Raw genomic sequence first — 27,617 nt, forward strand, 5'->3', positions numbered from 1 at the left:
CAGTTGGGATGCAGTAAATCTCAGGTCCAAAGCCCGAAAAAGGGCAGAGGCTCACAGATTAACACTGTTTAATTAGCCCATTTTTCTTATTTTTCCAGATTCCATAGACTGAAGCGATTCTATAGGTTAATGAATTAAAAAGCAAACACCTTTCTACAGACTAAACACCTGAAATCCCATTTAAGGCGTCTGTCCTCCGTCCTAAACCGATTCCTTACTGCCATCTGGTGGAGTCATCAAATAACAAGAGAAACCACAGCTGATGAAAAGACGTTTATTTTTTTTAAGACATTAAATACACTGTATTTTCCCCCAAACTTAGAGTGGTTGGTGATATATGGCCTTTGAATGAGATGTTTGCAAAAATAAATATCCCATTTCCCTCTATACAGGGAAGTCCGGTCAGCTTTGAAAATTTTTGAAAAGGTTGTGCAAAGGGAAAACGGGGGAAAAAACAACTTACAATAAATTATTTCTTACACAAATCTTTCCTACAAATAGGACAAAACGCAGAGACATATACCAGATTTTTTTTTCACATTTCTAAGACATGTACTTACATCAAAAGAAAAAGAAACCACAAAAAGATTAAACAGAGAATTCCCTAAACGATAGATTTGTTTTGTTCGCGCATTTTCAGTTCATTAAAAGTGACTCTTTTGCATTGGAAAAAGTACAGACACGCTCAACAGTTCTGCAGCGAGATTCCATGGATCACCTTTCTTTAAAAGCTGCAGGTTTGCACAAGTATCAGGCATTTGTAAAATGCAATTTAGAGACACGATGCATTTGAGTGCACACATTTTCTTCCGTATATGACACGCATTCAAATGCATTTCACTTGGTCCCACTTAACAGGTAAAACCCGAGTTATTAACACTCCTGCACCTCACCCCACCCCACCCCACAGAAGGCACATTCACCCAAAACCGGCAAGAAAACTAATGGGCGGTTTTTAAATTTCTCCATTTACTTTCTGGATTTCGGCTCCCCACTGCGTACTATCGGCAGGCTTTATGACGACAGATGGCTGAAACGGTACAAGGTACCATAGTACCAGTGCACCGTCACCCCAAGCCAGTGACCCAGGTCGGCAAAGGTGCCACCGCGTACCTGACACCTATACGCAGATCCGACTCCACCGACTGGCGGCACGGGCCGTGTACATCTAAAAAGGAAATAAATTAAGATGAAAATAAACAGCAGATATCGTCGATGGAGTCAAATCTATCATCTTCTAAGACTGCGGCTATCGGCTATGTTACATATGGCAGCACACAAGCCCCAATCGGCCAGCAAATCAGGCAGATACACCCTCGACGGCCCCGCTTTCTGACGAGAAAAGCAACAACATACATCTAATACTCCACAGAAAAACCTTAACCCTAAAAAACATTTTTTTTAGTTACACTTTTTTTGATTCTGGAACCCTTTTCCGGCAGAAATCAGATGAATCGAAGCATTTAAAGCACATTTACAGGAGCGAAATGAACCCATTCTACTGCAGAAACCACAGTCTATATGAGGAACACAGTACACATGCATAAAACTCGGGGGAAAAAAATCCCAGGCCTTTCCCCCTCCCATTTAAAGAATAGAAAAGTGCCCACACTGATTGATAGTGTGGCTGAGACCAAGACACAGCAGTATAGAGGAGGACACTGGCATTTAAGACTGAAATAGAGCACATTCAAGTGGTGAGCTATAGCCAAGTACAGTAATAGTAGTAGTTTCATGTGGTCTGCTTTATTTAAGGCATCTAAATGGACAGACAATAGCACATGGGCAGAAACTTTACTCCACTGGCTTCAGGACAGAAACCACGTCCTTTTGGCAAATCCATCACCCCCCAGCTGCTGCATCTCAGACCTGAACCAGTCCAGGCCTGACACCCCCCCCCACCAACATCGGAAGCCCAGGGGCAGACAGCCTGAGCATTGAGAGAGCCGAATGCCGAGGGGATACTGCATCCGGACGGCAGGGGGGGGGTCCTGCAGACCAGTGGCCAGCTGCAGTAAATCAATAACACTGGGGTGACAGAAAATGACAGCCTGTCACAGTCAGGATGGGGGTGAGCTGGGCTTCATCAGACAGGGGGGGTAGCAAGTCCCATAGCAGCCACTGACCTGGCCTGGAGAGAATGTCCCCCCCCCACCCCCCGCAGAAAACCCTCGCCACTGGCCTGACCAAATGTGTCCCTATTAGTGTTACAAGGAATGAAATCACAGCAGAAACACACAGGTGTTTGAGATGAACAGCGACCCGGAAGTAAAAAAAAATAAAAAATAAAAAATAAAAAAATCTAAATCTGCCTGAAAAATAAATGCTTGAATATGCGTTTATGTGAGATGAGAAGCGAAACCCTGGAATTTGGGTGCTCAGAGAGTGAGACGCGCGTGCCGGTCTCCAATTCAGGCTTCCACGGTAACTGATTCAGCCTCGCTCACCTTGCAAGTTCGGCCTATCACAGGTAAGATGAAGAAGCACCATCAAAAATCCCGGCCAGCTACTGGTTCCTTCTGATTATTCTAAGCATGGCCAGTGAGCGGTTTGGCAGTGGGTGAAACAAGGCAGCAGACTGTATTCATCCTCATACGTCAGAGATCTGAGTCACCTTCATTATCGCTGGCCTCAGCATCAGGGCTTCCGGATAAATACATGTGAATAAGAGAAGCTCGTCTGGCCGGCAGAGCCCCAGGCATGGCGGCTCCGACACTCCCAGCAGCGCGACGCTCTGGCCTGTAACCATTAACGGTAGCCTGCAGAAGCATTTTATTTTCCAGCTACAAGAGGAAAAATTTGGCCAAGAACGAGACTTCACACGCTAACCAATCCACATACTACACAAAGGGTCGATACGTGAGCGGAGGTCCTTGAAAATCACAGGTCGGTGGTCAGTGTCCGTGGCTAGGAGGCGGCACGCGAGCGGTCGTACTCCGAGATGAGCCCCTTGATGTGCGACAGCTTCCGGTGCAGGTACTCACAGCGCTTCTTCTCCTCTCGGTAGTCGGGGAACTTCTGCGGAGTAGCACAGAGCCAGTGAAGGTCATCGGGAGGAAATGGCAAGAACCGCGTGCGGTCAGCTTAACAAACACGTGACGTGTCGACTCTGAGCATCGGCAAATTATTTCATTTGTAACCTAAAACGGCATGCAGTGATATTTACCGATATTTATGCACTACAAGCCCTGACTCACCCTACCCACAATGCCTCACCTTCTTATACTTCCTGTACTTGTCCAGGATCTGAACCTCCATAACCTGAAAGAGACACGACAGTGTGTTTAGAGGGACACCAGGTGGCAGCAGCCCTCCCCCGCATGCCCACCTCCACCACCCAAAGGCGTACCTTATACTCCTTCGTGCCGGGCGACAGGCTCTTCATCTTGGAGCCTAGCTGGATGAACATCTGCGTGATGCTGCCGATGCGCGAGTGCAGATTCCTGTACTCCTCGTACTCAGCGCAGAAATCGTCGCTGTACCTTTGGCGCTGCTCCAGCTCCGTGATGCCGATGTAATTTCTGACGGGAAAGGGGGGGGGGGGGGGGGGGTGACGTAAGCTACCAAGCCAGATGAGTCATCTGCAAACCTCTCTTTGGAGTTGGGAGGCAGCAATGATTCATGAGAAGCAGCAGAGCCGTGCGACCCGCGTAGCTAAGGGGCGTGATGGCATCCGCTCCCCATCCTGAACTCTCTTGTGTTGGGTAAGTGCTCAGGCACCCTGAGCCCAGGCCTCAGAAAGTATGCTCCAACTCAGGAATATGCGAGCCCCCACTTTCAGTTCACCATGATAAAAATGGGGAAAAAAATTCAATAAAGCTTCCAGATCAAGATTCAGAGCCTGACTATATAAAAAAAAAAATGGTGCATAATTATCATCATTGGGAATTAATCCTAATGTATTTCATTCCATAGTTAAAAAAATACAATAGAAATTACATGAATTCTGCATTCAAATATTTTTATTTTATTTTATTGAGCAGATGCTTTTATCTGAAGTGACACAGAATTGAGAACTGAGGGTCAGCCAGTCTCTGGGAGGCCAAGAGCCTCTCTCAGGGGGCCCAAGGGTACAATAACTGCTGACCGTGGCCAATTCACTTGGCACCCTGCCGAGTCCCAGCCCGCAGAGCCACAGGCTGCGTGGAAAATATACATTTAGCCCGATACGATGTCACAGAAGTAGATTGTTCTGAGATATGTCCCATGCCTGTTTTTGTTTCAAGCATCCACTCAGTTTTTAAAGCAAGACGGAACGTAAATATGTCTAAGGGCATATGAAAGATGAATCGTACTGTCCAAATATTACAGTTTACAACAGTGACACAAGATAAAAATGAGTTGTTTACTTATGTGTAAACAGAATGGGGGGGGGGGTTATATTCAGCTGTTATTCAGTTACCATATCAGCTTTGAAATCAAGAGCTGTTCAGTGACAGCGCAATGACTTTTCTGGTCTGCAGGTGGCAGTAATGATGGGGCACACAGGAGCCCTACACCGTCCACAGCAGCACAGCTCTGCCACAGAGACGGATTCTCAGGGCTCAAGATACTGAGACACTGCAGCACATGTTTTCTTTCTCTGAACGGGTCTTTCTCAATACATATATGCAACCTAATGGGCGGTTTTTAAATTTCTCCATTTATTTTCTGGATTTCTGCTCCCCACTGCGCACTAATCGGCAGGCTTTATGACGACAGGTGGCTGGAAACGGTACAAGGTACGATTTTTTGTATTAATATTGCCAATAGCAAAGTGAATTCCTGGGTGCATTTCCATTTAAAAATGGCGACTGCAGCATTTCAAACAATGAGATGGCCCTAGAAGAGGCTGACAGCACATGGGAGTGTTACAGTAAGTGGGCAGGCCTTCTTGGTTAGGTAGGCATGAAAGGGAATTTTGCGATTTGACACACGTCTGTTTGACCAGATGGAGAAATGGGGATTTCTCTTCCCACAGCCATTTATAAAAGCAGAACTGTGTAGAATATATTCTTTGCTTCAGTTAATCAGACACCTGTTAGGAAGCTCAGCAAGAAACTGCATCTCTATCATGCACACAAGCGTGAACATATCATTCAGGGTACAGTGAGATGCCTGTTTTGTACAGACATTGTATGTGACAGTAACACGATGGTGACAGCAGATGGCCCCGCCCACACACCAGCCCCACCCACACAACGGCCCCACCCACACAACGGCCCCACCCACACAACGGCCCCACCCACACAACGGCCCCACTCACATCAGGTAGTCTGGGATCTCTGTGGGGGTGTCTGGGGAAGCCGGTTCGCTGGCCCCCTCATGGCCTGGAGGCGGAGACAGATAAACAAAAAAAAAAAAGTATATCTGAGCTGTCAAGGAGAATGTGACGCGCTGATAAGGGTGGGCGGGCGGACTCATCCATCACGGCAGACAGAGGCGGCCAGGAAGGGGGGGGGGGGGGGGGGTTACAGGACGGCTGACACACAGTCAGCACTCATTAACAGAACATCATGAAATGTGGCAGGGGATGTGGGGGCAGGGGTTGGGGGGCACGTGTGTGCGCACGAACACACATATCTTTGTGGACACTCTCCATTAATTTGGTCCCCACAAAATAATATAAACCTAATCCACACACACACACACACACACACACACACACACACACACACACACACACACACACACACACACACACACACACACACACACACACACACACACACACACACACACACACACACACACACACACACACACACACACACACACACACACACACACACACACACACACACACGACCTGTACTCATATCTTTGGAGGACCGTTCATTTCTATGGGCAAAACCCTAATCCCAACAATGAAAACCTTAACTCCTAACCAGCCCTAACCTAAGTACAAGTCTTTTGGGATTTTTTTGGGATTGTATTAAAAAGAAAAAAAAAAAAAAAAAGATTTCTCTAAAACTGAGGTTTATCCTTGTGGGGACCGAAGAAAGTTGAATGTAATAATTACAGATTTGCATGCGAAAGCACACGCACACACACACACACATACAGGACACTGCATATGACAGATGTAGACCTTGGGAGGCGGGTTCCTGCACCTTTAAATACAACTTTAAAAACCAGTTTTGCAAGTTTACTGCCTGGAGGGGGAGGGGGGTTACAGTGCTCCCTGGCTTTCCATCATTATCTTCACTAACAGTTGCCTCACACGCCTGCATGTGTACAGCGATGGCAGAATTGTGGGCGTGAGCCCATTCCCTACCGGTGTTCGGCAGTCTCCTACCGTCCAGGGGCTCCAAGCCTCGCTTGAGGTCCGGGCTGATCTCCGGCCTCTGGCTCCCATCTTTCACACGCTCCTTCTCTTTCTCCTTGTGTTTCTTGGACTTCCTCTTCCTGTGCAGGCCGCCCACAGGCTGCACGTCGTCCGTCAATCCCGGGTCAGGCCTTGGCGGTGGTGGTAGCGGCTCTGTGCTGGGTAAGGCGGAGGAGGCGGAGCCACGGTGAGCTGGCGAGGAGAGCTCGCTCTGGCTGGCAGGTCTCTGTGACGGCTGGGGAGCATCGAAGCCAGGTGGGACGGGGCCCCCGCGGCTGGCAAAAGAACCCAGGGCCTCGCCTGCGGAGGTGAGCGGAGCCTGGGGCCCATGCTCAGGCCGGGCTTTCTTGTGGCCCTGGGTGTCGGGTGTGTCAGAAGGCACAGAGCGTTTCTGTTGGACAAGAGAGACAGTGAGTGTCCGGCCAGCTGCAGGTCTCGCGAATCACAGCCCTCGGAAAATAAACCAAGCCGGCTTCCTACACGCCTGCTGCGATGCCAGAAAAATAAAGAGTGCACATAAAGGGGCAGTTCTCTCTCTGCCCCGGGGTGTGAAACTCACCGCTGTGAGATTCCTGACAGAGCCGGGGGGAGAGGGGGCGTCCCCGGGGGCTCTGTGGAATGAAGGGCTCGGCTGCGGCGGCTTCCACTGGTTGCTGCCCTGCAGCTTTCTGGAGAACAAGGAGAGATTCAGGCTGTGCCGGCAGGGAGGGCACGCTCCTCACGGCCCGGCCGGAGTCCGGCATGTGAGGCAGTAGCTAAGGACCACAAACGGACAATAAGCAATTCCCCTCCCTTTTCCAAATCCACCAAGGTCCTGGCTGAACATAACCAGAACAAGGCACGCACGCATGGCCCTAATGGTCTCAGAGAACCTTCCAGAATGTGTCTCCAACTACAGTAAACAGTTTGTTCACAGGTTGTTCCAGGTGCCAGACCAGGCCCCCATCAACAGGTAACAAAAAACAGGTCACATGATTCCCCACAAGGACCCTCAACCACTAGAAGGCCAATCAGCTTCCTGCAACTTCCTCGGCCGTGTTACAGCACCCACTACTCAGAGTCACTCTCGATGGACAGACTCTACCTTTCTCTAAAGGAGAGGATGGAGAGGAGCTTGCATAGGGAAACTGATTATTCAAACAAGTCGCTGGCCCCAGGGCATCAATGTAATCAAAAGCAAGAGACGTCTCCAGTGACATTTCTGAGAATTAATCTTCTGGAATCATCAACGGACTGTTTGAGGTGGTTGGGGAGGGAGCGATGCGGGAGAATTAACTGACAATTAGGAATTAGGAGTTCAAGATAATCAAATCACAGTACTAAACCAATGGAAGACAAAGCTACTGCAGTACTCATACACACACAGGCACAGGCAAGAACACAGTTGTTAATGGTATCTTTGTGGGGACTCATTTCCATCATTCATTTCTATCCCAACATGACGACCTTAACCCCTGCCCAGCCCTAACCTTAACCATAAGTAACCAAACAAAGTACAAGACTTTTGGCATTGTTAGTTGTTTGATTGCATTCACAGATATTTGTGGGAGCCTGAAAAGGTCCCAAAATCTTCAAAATTACAGGTTTCATTATATTGTGGGGAACATTTGGTCCGTATAATGCAACATAAATATAATCCACACACACACATTGGAGGCTTAGAAATCAGCTCCAGGACGTTCGCCTGGACAGTAACTGGAGAAGAGTGATCACCCTAAACCCAGAACTGCTTAGTGGGGGGGGGGTCCAGTTTACGCTTGTAAAATGACTCATTTTAAGCTTTGCTCTTTGGAGCTGTGATTTTTCACCACTCCTCTGCTCTGACATGCAATTCACCAGTCTGTCTGCTGAAAAGTAACTTTGATTCCAGCTGAAATGAGGCAGTCCACAGGCTACACAAATTTAATTGCCAGAAAAGTGACTCTGTGGGACGAGGGTAACTGATTAGACTTGCATGGATAAACCAAAACCTTGCATGCATCGCATAACTGCATTTTCCGGTGTAAACACGAGCACTTGCTCCTGCCACGGGGGCACGTGCAGGGGTCTGCTAACGGAGTATCAGCAACTGTGTGTATCGTGGAAAACAAAAGGCAGCTGCGTGGACTGTGATGCTAATGCTAAACTCTAGGACATGTACAACAGAGAATTATAATGCTAACAGCAAGGAAGGACACCCTAATTCTGAGTACATGCATGTAAGCAATGCTGCTAATGCTAAAAGTAAAGGAGGCTGTACAGGGGACGACACTAATGCTAACTGTGAGTACAGCCATGCAAGTAATGCTGCTAATGCTAAAAGTAAAGGAGGCTGTACAGGGGACGACACTAATGCTAACTGTGAGTACAGCCATGCAAGTAATGCTGCTAATGCTAAAAGTAAAGGAGGCTGTACAGGGGACGACACTAATGCTAACTGTGAGTACAGCCATGCAAGTAATGCTGCTAATGCTAAAAGTAAAGGAGGCTGTACAGGGGACGACACTAATGCTAACTGTGAGTACAGCCATGCAAGTAATGCTGCTAATGCTAATAGTAAAGGAGGCTGTACAGGGGACGACACTAATGCTAACTGTGAGTACAGCCATGCAAGTAATGCTGCTAATGCTAAAAGTAAAGGAGGCTGTACAGGGGACGACACTAATGCTAACTGTGAGTACAGCCATGCAAGTAATGCTGCTAATGCTAAAAGTAAAGGAGGCTGTACAGGGGACGACACTAATGCTAACTGTGAGTACAGCCATGCAAGTAATGCTGCTAATGCTAATAGTAAAGGAGGCTGTACAGGGGACGACACTAATGCTAACTGTGAGTACAGCCATGCAAGTAATGCTGCTAATGCTAATAGTACGGAAGTTACAGAGGTTGTGCTGCCGATGCCAACTGTGAGTACAGCCATGACAGCGATGCTGCTAATGCTAATAGTAAGGAAACTAGAGGCTATGACGCTAATGTTAACCGAGTACAGCAATGTAAGCAATGCTGCTAATGCTAATGGTAAGGAAGCTACAGCGGCTGTGGTGTATGTTACAGGTAAAGGAAGCCACATGTGTGATGGTGCTAATGTTAACTGTGAGTACAGCCGCGTCAGAGATGTTGCTACCGCTAATAGTGAGGGACGCGACCTTGTCAGCAGCCTGTGGACAAGCTGTCGCTCCTCCTCCTGGTATCCGGGCCAGTCCTTCTGGACCTGCCTGTAGAGCTCCTCCTTCAGAGTGAAGCTCTGGTCCTTGGGGTTCAGCTTGGCGACCTGCAGCGGAGTTGAAAACAGCAGCTCTCGGGCTCAGCACATGGCTAACACGCTCGGCGAAAGCCCCAAGCGCAATCAGCTCGGCATCTGCACTGGCTAACTATTAAAGATTATTAAAATGCAGTGGCGAGATGGGTATTAAATTCTTGTGATGAATAATTCAAACACACCAGCAGTCATTACATGTGGATAATTAGCAATGCTCTTAAATTATTCACAATTTATGATGAATTTGGAGCACAACATTTTCCTCAGAAAGGATGTCTCCACCTGACCTTATCACATCCCAAAAAGAGAGAAAGTCATTAAAAATACCCACATGTATCCAAACACGTCACAGCCAACTCTCTGTCCAGCTCATCTGCACAACCATGCGCGCAAATAATCCCAGCAGTCCCACCAGAAGCTTCCTCAATTCCCTCTTGGCATTTACCCAGAATTCCCCCCAAAGGAGTGATGCTCATGTATACAAATTCAAACCACAGATAAATACGGGTTTATACCCAGTGCACTGACGCAAGAATGTGTTCTACTCTTCATCACTATGGAAACAGCAGGGGTTTTGGGGGGCATCTGAAAGATACTCTGAAGTCATGTCCTGTTTAGGCACCATTGTGTCACCCTGGGCCTGTACGTCTGCCTCACCCACTGCTCATATAGCCTTGCCCCTTCCCACAGACTCCGTCCACCCAGGCAGCAGGCTGTACCTCCTCCAGAACGGTGCTCAGGTCGGCTTTGTCCCTGGGGGTGGCCCGGTCCCTCTCCAACCACAGCAGCAGCTCCGGCTTGCGGTAGGGCTTAAGGGCCAGCAGGTGGATAAGGCGATCCCGAAGGGGCCGCAGAGCACTTGGGCCCCCCGGGGCTCCCACGCCGGTCCTCCTGCCGTTGGGGGAGTGTCTGTGCGGGCCGTCCGCCCCACTGGGAGGTGCTGGCCTCTTCTGGATCCGTACACACTTGCCTGCAAGTCAAATCAAAACAATTCTCCATCACTCTCCCTTGGGTTAAAAGGGAAATCATTTTCAAATGATTGTTGAATCTCATTATTTTCCGAAACTTTTCGTCTCCTGGGGAAGCTAAAGTGAAGCAAGAGTGCAAAGCAGAGTGTTGTATCTGAGGAGACCAGAGGAGGAGCTTACAAGATGCCATCAGAAAAGAACAGCACTCATCCTCAGATGTTAAACAGAGCCCTCACCCTCTTCATGCTACGGGGGGCTCACACACTTCACCCGATGTGCAGGAAATCTAGCCCTGTAGACGACTACAGGACCAGGACTGGCTACTGACTGGGACCACTACTTGTGTTAGTTAACCACGATGGACACACCACATAGTCAAAAGGGGGCGCGGCAGTGCAGGGTGACTCGTCTTTCCAAAGAACTGCTCGTTTGTGTTTACTGACAGTTTGCTAAACATGCAGAATTGCCTTGCACTCCAACTATGTGCTTATTCTTGTTAATACACAAGATGAACATTTTATTGTGTGTTATGTACACTCAGCCAGAGATTTCATTAGCCCTGACCAGGATTAGGGGCTGGAACACAGACGGATGGATGCGAGTCCAGCTCGTAACTCCTACCCTTCCTGAACCATCAATGGCTGAACAGCCCCGCAATTGCGAGGTCCCTGCTTAGTGGAGAGCACAGACACGGCAGACGGGGGGGGGGTGAGGGCTGTTAATCACTACGCCACATGTTTGTGTTGCAGGGACGTTTCCAAAGGGAACGCTGAAAGCTCACATTTAAATATTTATTGGAAGCACGAAATCAAAAAGTTCAGCCTGAGACAATCTGAGGCCAGCTGTAAGGCTGGATGTAAAATTAGTTATTTTGGGTGATGGTGAGGGGAGTGGGGGGGGAGCTGAATGTGCGTAATCTGCCAAGTGCACAAATGTTAGCCCTGTGAACTAAAAAGATTTCCATATCCAGAACTACCACTTGAATATGGCCTGAAAAACTCAACGTCAGACAACAACGTCAGGCCGTGAGATTGATACGTTTCGGCCCAGTGAGGTACAGCTGAAATTGAATTAAAATGCATTTCTGTTCACACATTTTCAGGTAATTACAGTAATGTTGAATAAGCTACAACTGTTCCTTTCTTAAAGGACACGAGTGTGTTCTGTTCCCACTGCGCTTGCGTTTAAATCGTGGACAGTGCTGCTGGCTCATTATGAGAGACGCTTTCTTTGTTTACAATCATCCAATTCATCCAATTGCTCTTGATGTAGCAGCGAGGGGTGTTTCCCGTAAACTGCGACACCGCGGTCAAATGCAAACGGCCCGTTCAGTGTAGAGCCCAGCGCAGAGTGGCGCCCCACTCACAGAAAGCCGCGCTGAGCGCTCCGAGGGGCTCCCACTGTGTTAACACAGGTAAACGTCAGCTAGGCTTAACCTTATTTTGCTTTTGTTTCATTCATGGTAAATTCTCACCCTGATGGCATCGTGTAGGGGGCGTCACACGTACATGGCCGTCTATTTTGTTCACATGCTCTGGGAAGGGGGAGCTATATTCTCAGGACAGAGAGTGATTTCCCCCACCTGACTGAGTCATAGGTTGGTCAGGGAATAATGTTATTACATAGCTAATCAGGCAAAGAGATGCAGAGCATTTAACTTAAACCTATGCCCACCTGGCTTAGGGCACCCTCCAGCACTGCAGACCCCAAACCAATATTAAAGAATCAGGACTGGAAGACAGCTTACTGGGATATGTGGAGCCAGGCTTGATCTCGATGGCCGACCGGCTCCAGATGTCCTTCTCCACTTGTGACATTCGCTCGCGCGTCACCTGGTACGAGTCATCGGTGGCACACACCGTGATCTTGTCCTGGATGCTGCCCTGACCCTCCAGCTGCTCCCGGCCCTCACTGCGCACCGAAAAACAAGGTCAGTCGGCCATGCCAGTCTGAAGCTGCACTTAATGTCCTTCCTTTATTAAGCTGGATCTCCCCACAACTACACAGTCCTGTTTTTACAAAGGAGATTCATTTTAAGCACTGTATTGAAGCAGGGCTTCTCTTGGGATTTAAACCAACAACCATCAGGTTATGAAACGGTGCCCTTAACTACTATATTATCAGCTAGTTTGCGTGCCTCCAGTCACGACAGGCACAGAAACCATGATTTGGTGCCCAGCAGAGTGTTATGGCCCGACCTGGATGGATCAATGATAAAACATCTAAGAGCAACCAGAAGGGGGCCGGGACACGTCCACCAGGGAGGTAATTAATGAGCAATGACGTATACCGTCTGAGGTGGCGCTTTAACGAGGGCCCACGCGTTGGCTAAGCAATGGATAACCGGACCTGTGAAATATTTAACCGGTGGTATCCAGTGGCAGCCTGCCGGAAGGTTCTATTGCCTGACGTCCGGAGTACAGGCGCTCTGGTCTGTGTACACCAGCCACAGGTCACTAGCAGATTGATCGGAGGTGCCAGAATGCCTTGGGTTCATTTCAGCACAGGCTAAACACTAGGACTGCCTGTGAGGGTGGTGTTTTCCCACAATAAAAGGAAGGGAATTCATCTGTCTTGATTAATTATGTACCACGCTATGTGGAGTTTATGGAAGCGCTGCGCATGCTAACACACAAATAGGGGGGGTGGCTTTTTACAGCCCTCACAGCAGGTGCTGTTGTGAGCTCTGGACATTTGTGTGCGTGCAGTTGGCGGGATACTATGGGGGAAGCTTAATGCCCTCCTCCCCCACATGGGGGTGCTAACCAGGGCATCACCAAGAGGGAAGAACGAATACCGGAGCATTAAAGACCCGTTATGATAAGGAGGAAAAACCACAGGCCACAGCAGTGCCACGTTTGAGCAGAGACATCCTGTGCTAGACAAACTGGGCTGGGGTTCTGGTACTGCTTACCCAGAGACATACTGATGAATGCAATCCAAGCTGGCTTGTGGTTTGTCCTTGCTGTCGCTGGACAGGTAGAAGGAGAAGAGTCTGAATCCATCTGCAGAGTCTGCACATGGGGCCGGGATCTTGATGTACTACAGAGTGGGGAAACAGGGACCACAGTCAAAGCTCATCCTGAGACCCTTGGAACATGACATGACCATCAGCCGCCACATCTGACGACTATGATGTTCTCCATCTTAAGCCAGCCTTCACACAGACGGGCCTCTGCTCTCTCCAGCTCTCCCTCCTGCTCCAGGACACACACGCATGCCTCTTTCTCATTACCAATGCTGGGTCATGTGACTAGCAAACCACTCCATGTTCATATTAGAAAGTAAAAACACCTGCTTATTTGGACCAGTGATTAAATTAAACAGGAAGCGCAGCCGCACATCAGACGTAATTTAAACCTGACAGCTCTCACCTGGAAAGACAGTGGGGGGGGGTGGGGTCAGAGGCCTGACACACAGAGTGTCTGGACGAACGCCATGTACCCCTGGCGTCCTGTAGCAGGCGTGATGTTTCCAAACGGGAACTAAGGTCATGCACACACACACGCACACACGCAGCCAGATGGAAATTCTTTGGAGGTCTTTCCGCTATAGCCAGCCGTTCAGTGTATTTGAGTGGATGGTGTGTGCAACAGAACAGGCGCTCACAGCACCTGGAAACAGAGACGAAACTGATCGGTCTCAAAGTCACCGACACGTGTTCGAGCCCCAGGCTGGACCGGCCACTCCCAGCCTTGTGCTCCGAGCTCCAAAGGGTAAATACAAACCCACCGAGGCCTGTCAGCCAGCCAGCCAGCCAGGCAGAGCCTCACTCGCGGTCATTCACCGTCACGCACGGGCATCTGCCACAGCCAAGGCAGAAGGCATCATGAAGAACGATCAAATCCTCCAGCATCACAGCCCCTGGAGACATGGGGTGCTGCCATCTCCTCTCCACGGCCTGCCAGCGAACACCGACGAGCGGCTGCAGAGCGTCAAAGTCACCAGGCCGAAAGATGCAGACAGGTCCGGGTCCGACACCCGTCCGCATGGCCGCCGCAGCCCTCGCCGCTCTCCATTGTTCTTTCGCTCATTTTTGGGAAGGGAAACTTCACACTGATAGCGATAAACACTCTCGAGGGAAGTGTCAGGTTCCTTGTGCGGCATCTTGGACTTCGTGTGTGTCCCCAGTGGCCTCGCCAGCACGGAGCTGCCGCAGAGCAAAGAGCACGGACTGGAGCAGACCGGATTGGGCCAGACAATGTGGTCACCGGTAACTGCAACATTACCCGGCCTGCTGTGGGCTGCTTCTGGGAAAGTCTGACCAGCAGAGGACAGATGGGAAAGCAGACAGACACACACAAACACAACCCACACACTACAGACACACAGCACACACACTATACACACACAGCACCAAGCTAACAGACCCTCCACATTACAAACACACCGTCAGAGCCAAGACAGTTTCCCCCACAGGCAGATTCCCTTCCAGCTGATCACTCTGCAGAGGCCAGAAGGTCGTCTGCTTCTCGTATAACCACACAAGCAGGCCCTTGCTTGTGTAACCAGCAGAGACGGCGCCCCTCCTGGCCAACCCTAAAACCTCTTGCTGGCTGTACACCCAAGCTGAGTCCCTGGCTTCCCTGTCACTTACAGAGCACCCCAACAGATGCTGTGAGACTCAAGGGCTTATCACGATTACAGCTGAATGCTGCGATCGGCAGGGTCCGTCCAAACAGTATTAACCTTTAAGACGGCAGCTATGGAGACAGAGCCAGAGACTAAGGGGACAGGACATCCTCTGGGACACAGACCATGAGGATGGCCCATCTTCAGGGACACTGACCACGGGGATAGCCCATCCTTGGGGACAAAGACAAACAGCAGGGATGGTCTGTCCTTGGGGACAGAGACAGACACTGCGGGAACAGCCATTCCTCAGGGGTATACATTAAGACCACGGAGACAGCCTGCCCTTTGGGACAGAGATGGCCCGTCCTCAGGGTCACAGACCATGGGGACGGCCCATCCTCGGGGACAGACAGAGAGAACGTAGGAACAGCCCATACGTAGGGACAGAGACCATGGAGATGGTGCATTCTCAGAGAAAGAGACCAAGACCACAAAGATCTTTGGGGACATGATACAGGCTGATACAGCCTCGTTTAGGAACAGAGACTGAGACTGCAGGGATGGTCCATCCTTGGGGACAGAGATCATGGGGATGGCCTATCCTCAAGGACAGAAACTGAGACCTCGGGGATGGCCTGACCTCCAGGAGAGAGACCGAGACCATGGAAATGACTTGTCCTCAGATAGAGTAACAGAACATAGGGATGGCCCACATTCCATCCTCAGGCCTGGGAGTCAGCTGAACCTTACCTCTGTACAGCAGTTTCATCATCACACCATTCACACAGAGGTATTAAGGGAGAAACCAGGTCATACGCAGTGCAACATACAGACAAATTGGGAGTCTATTGCGGTTGTGTGAGGTAATATCAATATTGCATGTTATGCATATGCAATTGTTACATCGCAAGGACTGAAGCAGCTTGGTTGAGATCAGGCTTTTTCATACCTTCATACTGTCCAGACATTATACATTCAGTCCCCTGGTTAAAAATGTCTGACTTACGGACAATGTGTACTTGAACCGACTGGCATGAAGCCTATTATACTAAAAATGTGAGTTAAATGCAATGGAAAACATTGTGTAGTTTCAGTGGTTTGTCAGGTCAAGGGAAGAGAATGCCGTCTACCATTTAAAGTTGGATCAGGGTGTTGTTAGTACTGTTCCGACTTGCCTCCAAATTCGACTGAAATATTAGGAACACATCTCGTTCATAACCCAGGGGCTGCCTGTGTATGGTATTTTCAAAAAACAACATCATTTTGCAGTATAGTTCCAATATTTTTGAATCAAATTCACCCAGTCAGGGAGAGGTTACACCATAAGATTTACCAAACAGAGATCAATAAGTTTCCCTAAAACAAAATTTAGCAACCTTTGCGATTTTACTGATTGAAAAGGAACAATATTACCTACTGCATGTTTTAAAAGGGTCTACAATTTACCCCCCAGCTTTTGCATGCACTCTCCAAGACAGTCATAAGCATTCTCATCCTTGCTGTGACTCGCTCATAGATATTGAGGCATGTTTGTGAGAAATTTTACAAAAATGAGTGAGAAAGACAATAGTGAACAAGAACTGGTCACGAAAAAGCATTCGTCTTTCGCCATACGGAAATATTTCGGACTCCACAGAGATTATATTGAGCAAAAGCAAATGATTTCTTGGCGCAACTCGCAGCAACAACGCCAACTTATGCGAGACTCTATTGGTAGATAATAAGTTAACTTAAGTTATCATCTACCAATAAGTTCAGTTTTGCCATAGTTTTTATTTTTGCTTTATAAATATAAAATGATGTCACTCCTCACAGGGGTCTCTCAGCCTGCTGGACAGTTGGGGGGGGGGGGGGGGGGTCAGTACCCCATGGGTATCCCTCAGAGGGGCAGGCCCTTCCTGTCATATCCCTCTCTAAGTACAGGGAGTGTCACAGTTTCACACCCAACTGCAGTGCCAAGGTCCTGGCATCCGTTCAGAACACTTTCTATTAACCTTCTCACCTATGCCCTTTGACCTGCTTCTGACCCCGGTTCATAGAAAGGAGGAACAACAAAGCTTCTTCACCTTCCCGACAGCTACTCAGCTGCACTCGGGAAAGGAATGTTGGACGGCACCGAGAATCAGCAATTCACCCGCCCTAAGTCACGGACAACCCTACGAAAGCCCTTTCCAACTCTATCCGACCCTTTCCAGATTTTTCCAGCTCTATTTGGCCTTTTTTGGATCTATCCAGACTATTTAGAGCTCTATCCAGCCCTTTCCAGAGGCCTCACTAAAGGTCCCTCATTAAGTGTTTATGATAGATGTATGCTTTTGGGTTGAGTTCCTTCGGTCTTATCAAAATGCAAAAGGTTGTAGAACACACACTACAGGCAATGAAGTATTAGGGAGGAAATCAGCCTGCCTGTTACTGAACACCTCCCTGCTACCTTCAAATACCATAGACCTCCACAGGAAAATAAAACTATAAAAACAGACATATGTGGGCAGACAGTAGCATGTTAAATAAACGGAAATATCAATTAAGTGCAGCTCTTTCGGGCTTCCTAAGGGAATCAAGTAACAGATTAACAAGCTTGGTAGAAGCTGGAGAATTTCTGCTTGCTTTGGCGGCTGGTCCACCAGATAAGAGAACTTCATTACATGAAACATTGCTAATAAACTGAAAGGACAGGCAACCACGGGGGGTATCATACTGACAGTTTCCAGGAACACCGGAGGGTGGGGGTCCCATCTGCCTCTGAGCCTCTTTACAGGAGGGTCATTGATGCAAAGGACCAACTAAAAGTTATCAACAGAGGCAGAGATATTACCCTTGCAGCAGTGCTGGCCCTGCCCCCAACAGACAACACACCCTAAACCCTCAGCAATCCCAGTCACTCGACTTCACAAAACCCCACAGCCCTCCCAACCCCACACAGTACAATGCACATAAACTCCCCCCCACCACCAAGAAACAACAGAAACATGTCGCACATCAAACTGAGCATGAACAATGAAATATTCATGTCCTCCTTTCACTGGGGTTGGCGTCCCGTCATCTTTCTGTGCAGGGGGACCCTAATTCTGTGAGGATGGGGGGGGGGGGGGCTGTGCATGTGTAGAAGCAACAGGCCCCTGGCCACCCACACACACACACACACACACAACTTCACCTTCTCATTATAATCTGTCAGCCAGCCCCACCCACTAAGGCTCCGCCCACTGGAGCTCCAGCCACCCCCCCTCACTTCTTCCTACATCTTCATCAGCACACATCACTTAACTGCGTGGCTCCTGTCTGTGCCTGGCTGCCATCCCTGCAGATGTGGGGAACCCGTATTAGTTGTTTTCACCACTGACATGAGGGCGAAGACAAAGCTGTTGAAAGACCCGGGGTCATTGAAACTGCTCAGAAAAGTGACCAAACACTGGGAGGGAGGCCGAGAAAAGGGGGGGCAACAAGGGGAACAACTAATTATACGAATCTAACCACTGCTTGGGCTGTTTGGCCAATCACTGGCCTCTGAACCAGTGGTGGCTGGGTAAACACACATTCTCACTTGCCTGCACAGCCATTTGGTAAAAGGGTCAACACTCACCATCCAAGGTCTCCCATCCCCTTAAAGTCACGCCTCCCATTATGCCAGAGTAGGGGGCTAATGTTAGCGCATTGGCCAGTCTAGACAAAAAGCCAGGGTCACATGACCCCATGTGTCAGTTAGGATGGGGCAGCGGGGGAGGGGTGATTAACGTTACCCCCCTGAAGACAAAACACGGTTTCTTTCCTATCCTTTGGATGAGTTTTCCTCACAGATTTTACAATAGTGAAACAAAGGAAATTAACAAGTTTACATGTTACAAAATACACAATATATCAGCCACTGCCTGCTGAAACGTGAAACACACACACACACACACACACACACACACACACACACACACACACACACACACACACACAAACAAAAATGCATTCACACACAGACCTGCAGACATATCCCTCCCCAAACACACAGAAACAGACAGGCAGACACAGATACACAGAGAAACAGACTGTGATACACAGGTAGACACACTGAAACACAGACACACACAGACACTGAAACACAGACACATACAGAAACAGACACATACAGAAACAGACACATACAGAAACAGACACCAAGAGACAGAAATACACAAACGCAGACACTGATACAGACGCAGACACAGATGCGCGAATCGGAACGGCTTGGTTCGGGGGGGGGGCGCTCACACACACATGGGCACGCAGGCCTCTCATCTGTCACTCCAAGCCACCCCAGCAAATCTCAGAAGCTCCCGGAAAATGACAGCAGATACTTGTGCCATTTCATTTCCCCAAACTCAAGTGGCGAGTGTCAGCCTGTACCCTGGCAGGCCCCACCCCCGCAGCAGCCATGTTTACGGTGCACTCATGCACAGAAACACCACCACTGCCGCTTATTCGTCCGCTCCGGCCCCGGCGTGTTGACACAAGTAAAAATAGACTGACCACACAAACATCCTGTCACCTTTTTCACATCTGCCTGCCAGAAGACCCACCCCTGCACGGTAAAAGAACTCTTTGTTTCTTTCTGCCAGGAGTGGTGCATGCTGGGTAAGTGCATGGTGGTGGGGGGGGGGTGTCGATCCAGCCGGGTGGACTCTGCCCGGCTAGACCAGCAATCGGACTGGGGCAGCAGTGGAGACGGACTTCCTGAGCGAGTGCCCAAATGTCCCGGGGAGTTTTTCCCGCTGAGAATCCCAGCAGGGCTCAGTCGCCCAGCATTCCCGGCCGCCGCTAACGGCGGGATCTTGGTGGTAAAGGGATGGCGACGATCGCTTGGAAGTCCACCAAGTGGAGCTGCAGCGAAGCAAGCTCTCTGCCGTTACACAGATCTGCTCCACGGCCACAGCGGACTCTGCCAAATGCCAAGCACCCGGGGGCACATCTGCCAGCCCCCTCCTCTACCACCAATGAGGCGAGCACAAACAGAGCCTTTACTGATTGGCCGAGACTGGCGTTCCCTTCCCTCACATCACAGAGCCGAGTAAGAGAATAACATTCAGCAATGGGTGTAAAAAAAAAGGACCAAGGCGTATGACCAGCATGCTCCTATGAGGGAGCAACGATAACGAGGGAGCCGGAAAGGGCTCACGTTCGTGTCTCTCGTGAAGCCTGGGAGCCTCCCCAATGGGCCGGACAGTCACCATGGTCAGAGCAAGGACACAGGTAGCAAAACAGGGTGAAATCTGGGGGAATGATAGCAGGAATGGGGGGGGGGGGGGGGGGGTACATGGTGCAGGTGGCCACAGCGACACCACCCTCGGTCATCCCGTCTCCCTAGCTCCACATACGGCTGCACTTGAGGGCACTTGTGTAATATCTTTATGTAAGCAGGTCAGGTCCCACTCAAACCATCAAGCTTCTCGCATCCTCAGTGGGGCAGGGAACTAATGTCATTGGGGGGGAGGGGGATTCACTACAGGTGTTTTCCAGGGCGAACACACTAACCACAGTGAGGCCCCAACCATGCAAGAGAGTGTCACCCCAGAGAGGAATCAGGGAGGCAAAATATACAGCTAAGGAAGTATTGCTGACAGAAGCAGGAGCACTGAGAGCAAAGGGGAAATGCTGACCCCTCCTCCCCCACCCAACCATGACAAACCTAACGTGTCCCACTGAACCCTTAAAGACCTTTTGGAAATAAATGCTTAAATACAAGTTAACCATTAGCACTGGGCCAAGCTGGGAGGACGTTTAGTCTTTTGATGACCAGCCAGAAACTGACGAGCCCCATACAGACACACGAATACCAACAACGTGGCACACGCCGCTCCTCCCAGCCCACAGGCAGCCGGGGCCCCCTGCAGAGCGCGACCCAGGGTCCTCCCCACATTCCCTGGGTAAAAGCTGCAGCCCAGAGCAGGCTGACACTGGCCGGAACCGGCCAATCTCGTACTGAAATGCTCGGCATGGGTGCGGAGGCCGCATCAGAATGCACAGAGGAGACACCCTGCAACGCCGCATGTTGCAGGAGGGGGAAATTCCCAGCAGGCAGTGCATCGGTGCCGTCAGGGACACTCCGAGGCACACAGCGGCATAACGGCATTCAGCATTCAGGTGACAATTAACAGAGTTGGGGGGGTTGGGGTTCTGATTAGCAAACCACAACATCTGCTGGCCAGAGGAACATTCTGTGAAATCAAGTGGATAAAAAAAGGATTTCTAAAAGTAGCATTCTGGAAAAGCAACAGCGAATGATTAAAGACTGGCAAACGGGTACCGAGTTATCACTCAGTGCTGTCTCTGTTAATCTTCCTCAGGTAGGAGAATAAGCTAGTAGGTCACATGACCACTGGTGGGTCACATGACTGGTGCGTCCGGCAGCTCGCACTCTCCTCACCGTTTGCTGACCTTGTGCCCTAGTTCCGGGCATCCTAAATGACACCGTCACACTCCTCTTCTCTCCAGAATTGCTACCCACTTACAAAATGACCCCTCTGGTGTTTCTCGGCTTTTTAGGACAGGAACGGCTCTTGTGTTTGGGAGGAGGGTCAAACCCACACCTCTGCCCAGCCCCGAATGGACTGTTTAAGGGGTGTTGGTGCAGATCTCAGGAGAGGTGTGTCTGACAGGCAGTATACCGCCACCACCCCCAACAACACACACATTCGCTGCTGATTCATGCCGAGTTGGCTGCATCATAGACGCCGCACCCCCCCCATTTCCCCGGAAAACTGCAGGTCTACCTTCATGAAACGGTGGAAACACAGGAACCTACGTTAAAAAAATGGACTAGCCCAACCTTAGCCCCAGCTGCCAGACTCTGGAGGACCGCCAGAAAAAATGCCTCTGAGGGCCCCCTGGCCCCTCAGGAAGCCCCTTGGGGGCCCAACAGCAGGCTGGGGTGATGCCGGCATGAGGAATCGGCTCACACTGGAAGCTTACACTCCATTACCAAAAATAGAGGAAGCCTTTGTATTATTCATCACAGAGCTGCTCAGAAGGAGGAGGACCTCGTCAGCCATGGGGACCTCGCCTCTCCTCCCGCCTGGAGAGCTCCCCGCTGTCACTGACTACACCCCCCCTCCCCCCATCCCCTACACTCGCTCGCTAGCGAGATGGCCATTGAGGAGAGGGAGCTCACAAAACGCATCACTGGGGAAACGGCTGCCTGGGTTAACCTCGGACACGCCGGTTGAATTCACAGCTTTCGCTGCTAATTCTTGCCTGAGCCGCAGTTTTCATACCATGTACGAAAAGTGCCTTAAAATGACAGCCCCTGGGAAAGCCTGTTCCCTGGACAGTCACCATGGGCTTCCTCATAAACTCGTCTGTTTAGGATCAGCATCGCACATACGCACACATACACCCACACATATACTCCTCTCGTCTCCACAGTGACCCAGTCACCTGGCTGGCAGAACGAAGGGAGCAGGGTGTCGATTCCAAGGTTTCCGGACCTCTAGCAAACATGGGGGTGGGGGCTGTGCACCGAGTCAAGCCACTTTCACCCACGCAGTTAGGTCTCGGGGGGGGGGGGGGGGATTACCAGTATGTGAGAAGAACACAGGCAGCCACACAAAGGCTGCAGTGCACAGCCACTGTTGGACAAATCGGAATTCCACACAGTGCACAAACACACACAAACAGATACACACGCACAATCATTTAATCTGATTTAGATTCATCTGGCAGTTTCACCACAGTTAATAATCCGGCGGCCTGACGCAAGATTCCAGTGTGTACAGTTCATGAACAGCATTGACGTTATGATGATTTATCTGCTATGGTTTAATTTTATGGGAGTTACAAAAAAAATTATAATCCCCAGAGCTGCTCACTCATAAAACACATTGGTAGCCTACATATTAAGCAGCAGAACAGCCCAATCGTACATGATGACACAACAGCTCTCACAGCATCACTGAATGCTTCCTCAAAACAATGAAACTAATCGCAAAGAAGAATAAAAGAAAAAACAAACGAAGAGATGGACACTGACGAGAATCCAACATAAGCTTCGAACTTAATCCCGGATCTCTCTCAACAGCAGGAGCCAGAACCACAACGAGCCAGTATGAGCACCGTCAGTCTGGACTGGGCGCCTCACGATCCCAGGAACAGGCAGAGACGGAAGATCAGCTTCCCGGCACAAGTTGGCGAAATCCGGCAGTTAAAGCAGGAATGGCAAAGGCACGCTGTCAACAGGCCTTACTTACCCCTTGGTTTCCGGTGAAGCAGATAGTGGGCTGATTCGGTAAGGACCCCTGCAGGAACGGAAAGGAAAGACACTGTCACCGATGGTGACGGCAGCCATGACAGCGACAGGGGAGCGCTCCAGTCCGGCGGGACCGTCACACCTCTGACATGTGTGCCCAAGGCAGCCGGGTCACGGCTGGAGAAGGCGTCACACCATACTATAAAACAATGTCATTACGGCCGGGTGCAACTTTTACAAAAAAACGGTCAAGGTCACAACTGTCAATAAATATGTTGCACTTTCATGGATTTTCTGCATCTCTAAGCAATTAACTGTGTGGCATTTAGTCCAAAACCCAGCAAGTGAAACACAGAACGCACTGAGCTATGGATATTTCCTATAGGAACAGCATTTACATTGTCACTGATGTAAACTCTAAATTCACTGAAGCCTTATTTGCGGAAATGAATAACCAAGATCAGCTCTCACAGGTCACACCACACCATGTGATTTCCAGCGAGTTTTCTTACTAAGGGAGCACAACTCCAGGTCTGCATAGCACAAAGCTCCCACGTTAACCTAAACTGCACTAATGGGACTAATGGGTTCTGACACAAAGTCTGTCCAGGTAATTCTCCTCAAACAGTGGCTGAAATCATCGCACCAAACCACACACCTCCACTGGCTCTTGGTTACATGTGGTAGTTTGTCCAGGCCACACGTGCAAACCGTTTCCGAAGCACCTGCCTCTCGAATTCACGTCATCTTCTCCGGCTCGACTCATTTATGAGGAACACAGCCAGTAGGTTTATGTCTTTATTGCGCTTTATTGCCTCGATCGCTTTATTGCCAGTCATTTCATTAAAGAAACGGAGAGAAGAGAGGAGAAATCATTAAAAATCGGGAGTGTAGTACGAGCCTTCGCTCTGCCCGATTCGGCCTGCCGAATTTGGTGACATGTGCCAGAATCTGTAGCCATGATTTTTTCTCTGAGGAAACAAGATCAGTTCATCACAAAATGAAGGTGGCATTAGAGCCCCGGGGGGCAGCTTAGACTAAGGTCAGGGCCTGACCAAAGCGCACCACTGAGTGCCAGCGGAAAACGAAGAGCAGCCGCCTCGGAGGCCCTGTCGTGTCTCGTGATGCCGACGGCAATCTGAAGTCACACTGGAGCATTGCCCTTTACTTGCCAGAAATCACGCGTGTGGAGCGACTTCTTCACAGAAGTGAGGGATGTGTGGATGCTCGCATGGGCTGCTTATTACCCAGGGGAAGCATACAGGGCCCATATCGGCACCTCACCTGGCTGCGCAGTGCACATACATCATCTTGCGTGGTAAAAAAAACACCCCAAATCAGAGCTGCTAAGGGCCCATTTTCACATGTAGGAATCCAAACCCCGGAGTACCATGTGGGGGGATGGGCATGGTCCATCTGCATGAGGTTCCTTTTCTTTGAGTGGAAAATTGGATTCGAAAGTGCTGCAACAAGGTGTTTGAAATCCGTTAAATGTAGCAGCAACCTGACCCTAATACCGGTACATGTAATTCTCCTGCACTATAAATAACGCCACTGAAGTCCACACAACAACAGCAGCTTACACAACGTTATGAGATTTTTTATACACTTTACACAACTGGATTTGCTACTTCTTGGAATCATTATTATAATTACTTTTAATTGCAGTTTTCATTGGTACTTTCCATGAATAGTATTTTGCTGGCGTACAGCACAACTGTACTCTATTAAGGGTTTAGGGAATACCCATTTGGTTCATATCATTTCACAATCATGGCTTTTTTCCCCAAAAAATCCATTTGAAAATTACCTTAAATCACAGTAAAGCACTTTGCAACAAGCTTGTTTGCAAAGTTCGCATTATCTAACAAACTGGATAAATACGAACAACATTCACAAAACTCCGAATTCTGAACTCCGAGTTAAGATTGCTTTTGTAACCTTTTACTGTAGGATTTAAGATCTTCAGAGAAACATAATACCTGCTAGTGGAAGCGTGTCAACAGAAATTCTCTCATGAGATTAGGGAAGTGAACGGCCTGTTCCTATTGGTAAGCAGTTGGCAGTCGAGCCAATAAGACCCCTCCTCTTCCACTATCTGGACCAATAGGAGTTGAGATGGGGCGGGCGCCCCCCCTCAAAGCGTTTAAAGGGCAGTGTAATGCAGAAAGAAGCATGGTAACAAAAACTACACCGCAGACAGCCAATCGTGCAGCGGGAGTGACTGACCTGGCTCCTCGACCAGCTGCCTTCAGGAGGTCCCAACACTCTAATAAATTGATTGTGGCGGAATTTAAATTATGACTGCTTCCCCAGCAGTAAGTAGCGCGTGTTCACCTCCACACCACAAAGCCACCATATCAAAGACAGCTCTGTAAAGGGGACCCGATGGCTCGTCGTAGCACATCGTGTTTCATTTCTTGGCAAACAGATTTGCCCCTTTTCTTTTATAACACAAAGGAAACACGATCTTCTGTTAACACAAATCAGTATTATATAAATGAAAAACACAATGGCATAAAATATCCCCAATAGAACGTATTCGGACATTTTAAACGTACAACTCTTGCTTCTAATCACTTAGCAAAAGTAACCAAATAGTCTTAACAAAATGCACATGCGACATGCTCACTCTAAAAAAAAATATATGCTTAAGTGTCACGGTACTCGGCCCATATGGGAGCAACGGATATGTAAAATAAAACTGCAAGCACCGAAATATGTGTTTAGGGAGTTTCGTGTCTGTTCTACAATCCCAATGCGAAAAGCAATTCGCATCGATCGTTCTGAGTAACCAGTAACTGGCAAAAAACCTGTTTTCCCCAAACGGCCAGCGCTGAAAGCGTATGGTGCCTTTAGTAACTTCGCCATGCACGCATATCTCTCGGCACGGCACAGCACTCAATAAGGACACTTACAGGCACGAAGCAAAAGTTCAAAGCTCTGTCTCTTCTCTTCGAAACTTAAGATATTTTTATAAACATAAATGTGTATTTGTATGTACTTGAGTGTGTGCGTCTATACACACAGACACACTATGTCTTTTCACCTCCATTGGATTTAAACGAATATTAAGCAATTCACCTCGTCAAAAATAAAATCCTGTAGGAGAATATAAAACTTAATCCGTTAAAATGCAAAATGCATCGTCGAAGCTTTATGAGACGGAATGACAATTTATACTTGTCGCAATTACTTATATCTGGGGGGGGGGAACAGTGCAAAACATTTACTGGGTTGCAGTTTGGCCACATTTCAGCCAACGTTGTACCTGCTGGACAGCCAGCTGGTGAAAATTCAATCTGCCCCGAGTAAAGTGACAGCACAAATAAGTCATAGTACTACTTATTTCTATAATCATTCCCACAGGAAGAACCACTGAAACCGAGTCCAACTTGTTAATACAACTACAACGCACGAAAAGAAGACAGAAGACACATAAAAAAAACTATTGTAAAAGTGTGAGGTAAAACTAATAATTATGCTTTACCTTGTGGTTCTGGTAGGCTTCCAACGCTCGAATGGCAGTGTCGGTGAGCTTGACATGATAAAGTGTTTTATTGTGAGTGTTTTTGCTAATTTTTCCGCAGGAAAGACCATAACGATGCTCCTGCTTCAGCGCTGCCATGTCTAGAAGTGAAATAAATCGGAGACATTCCCATTGAAACGTCACGAGGGCGGAGCTTCCAGCGCGTTCCTTCAAGCTCGTTACCGAAACGCCCGAGGGAGGGCGTGCACGTACGCGCACACGCCGTGAGCACGTAAGACAATAAAGCGCACGTGTCCATCTTAACCTTTTATGTATGGTATAACTTTGAATGATCATGTACAGGGTTGGTGTTTTAAAGGAAATGTAACGAACCTTCTGGAACATTATCTGCGCGAAGCACATTGTTAATTTATATATGCACCACAAGCCATGCACACGCACACACACAGTCCACATATATATGGCGAGTGATATATATATATATCTTGTATGTATATATATGTATAGCTTGTAAATGTTCCTTGTAAAAGAAACATACTTGGCGACAAATAAACGATTCTGATTATGATTCTGAGCAAATTCTGAACACGAGTATTTTTGCATGAAAATGAATATCGACAAAAGAAAGAAACCAGTTTTATTCATTTCAATGTTTTTTTTAATAAATGTCTTATGAAGAGTATGCTTAACAAGAATGTAAACATCTCGTGAATCTTTATTCAGAAATGTAATACCGCTTTTACAATTAAACAACACGTGGTTGCGAGCCTAAAAACAATATATTTTAATGTAAGGTCTAATTAAATCATAAAACGATGAAGTCATCTAAA

General features: G+C 48.7%; 1 protein-coding gene across 2 annotated transcripts; it reads right to left on the reverse strand.

The window, feature by feature from the left end:
• Positions 1–260: 260 nt before the first annotated feature.
• Positions 261–26,945, reverse strand: LOC125706079 (RNA polymerase II elongation factor ELL2-like). Of its 2 annotated transcripts, XM_048972571.1 has the most exons (12): positions 26,788–26,945; positions 23,299–23,346; positions 13,428–13,555; positions 12,261–12,424; positions 10,265–10,515; positions 9,433–9,557; positions 6,867–6,975; positions 6,278–6,698; positions 5,246–5,309; positions 3,350–3,521; positions 3,217–3,261; positions 261–3,018 (listed from the first exon to the last, which is right to left on the reverse strand). In XM_048972571.1, exons 1-12 carry the CDS (start codon positions 26,923–26,925, stop codon positions 2,908–2,910), a joined length of 1,776 nt encoding a protein of 591 aa, XP_048828528.1. In that variant the 5' UTR covers positions 26,926–26,945; the 3' UTR covers positions 261–2,907. The 2 variants fall into 2 exon arrangements, with proteins under 2 accessions (XP_048828528.1, XP_048828529.1); XM_048972572.1 differs by lacking the exon at positions 23,299–23,346.
• Between the last annotated feature and the right edge of the window lie 672 nt (positions 26,946–27,617).

Source organism: Brienomyrus brachyistius, chromosome 13 (genome assembly GCF_023856365.1).
Source record: "Brienomyrus brachyistius isolate T26 chromosome 13, BBRACH_0.4, whole genome shotgun sequence".
NCBI lineage: Eukaryota > Metazoa > Chordata > Actinopteri > Osteoglossiformes > Mormyridae > Brienomyrus > Brienomyrus brachyistius.

What these genes read in the sequence shown, in the direction of transcription:
- LOC125706079 (XM_048972571.1), bottom strand. Translation starts at nt 26,925, where the DNA reads ATGGCAGCGCTGAAGCAGGAGCATCGTTATGGTCTTTCCTGCGGAAAA. An exon ending in GCTTCACCGGAAACCAAGGG is followed by an intron (nt 13,556 to 23,298) that starts GTAAGTAAGGCC and finishes CCCACTCTGTAG; the next exon opens with TACATCAAGATCCCGGCCCC. An exon ending in GTCCACAGGCTGCTGACAAG is followed by an intron (nt 6,976 to 9,432) that starts GTCGCGTCCCTC and finishes CTTGTTCTCCAG; the next exon opens with AAAGCTGCAGGGCAGCAACC.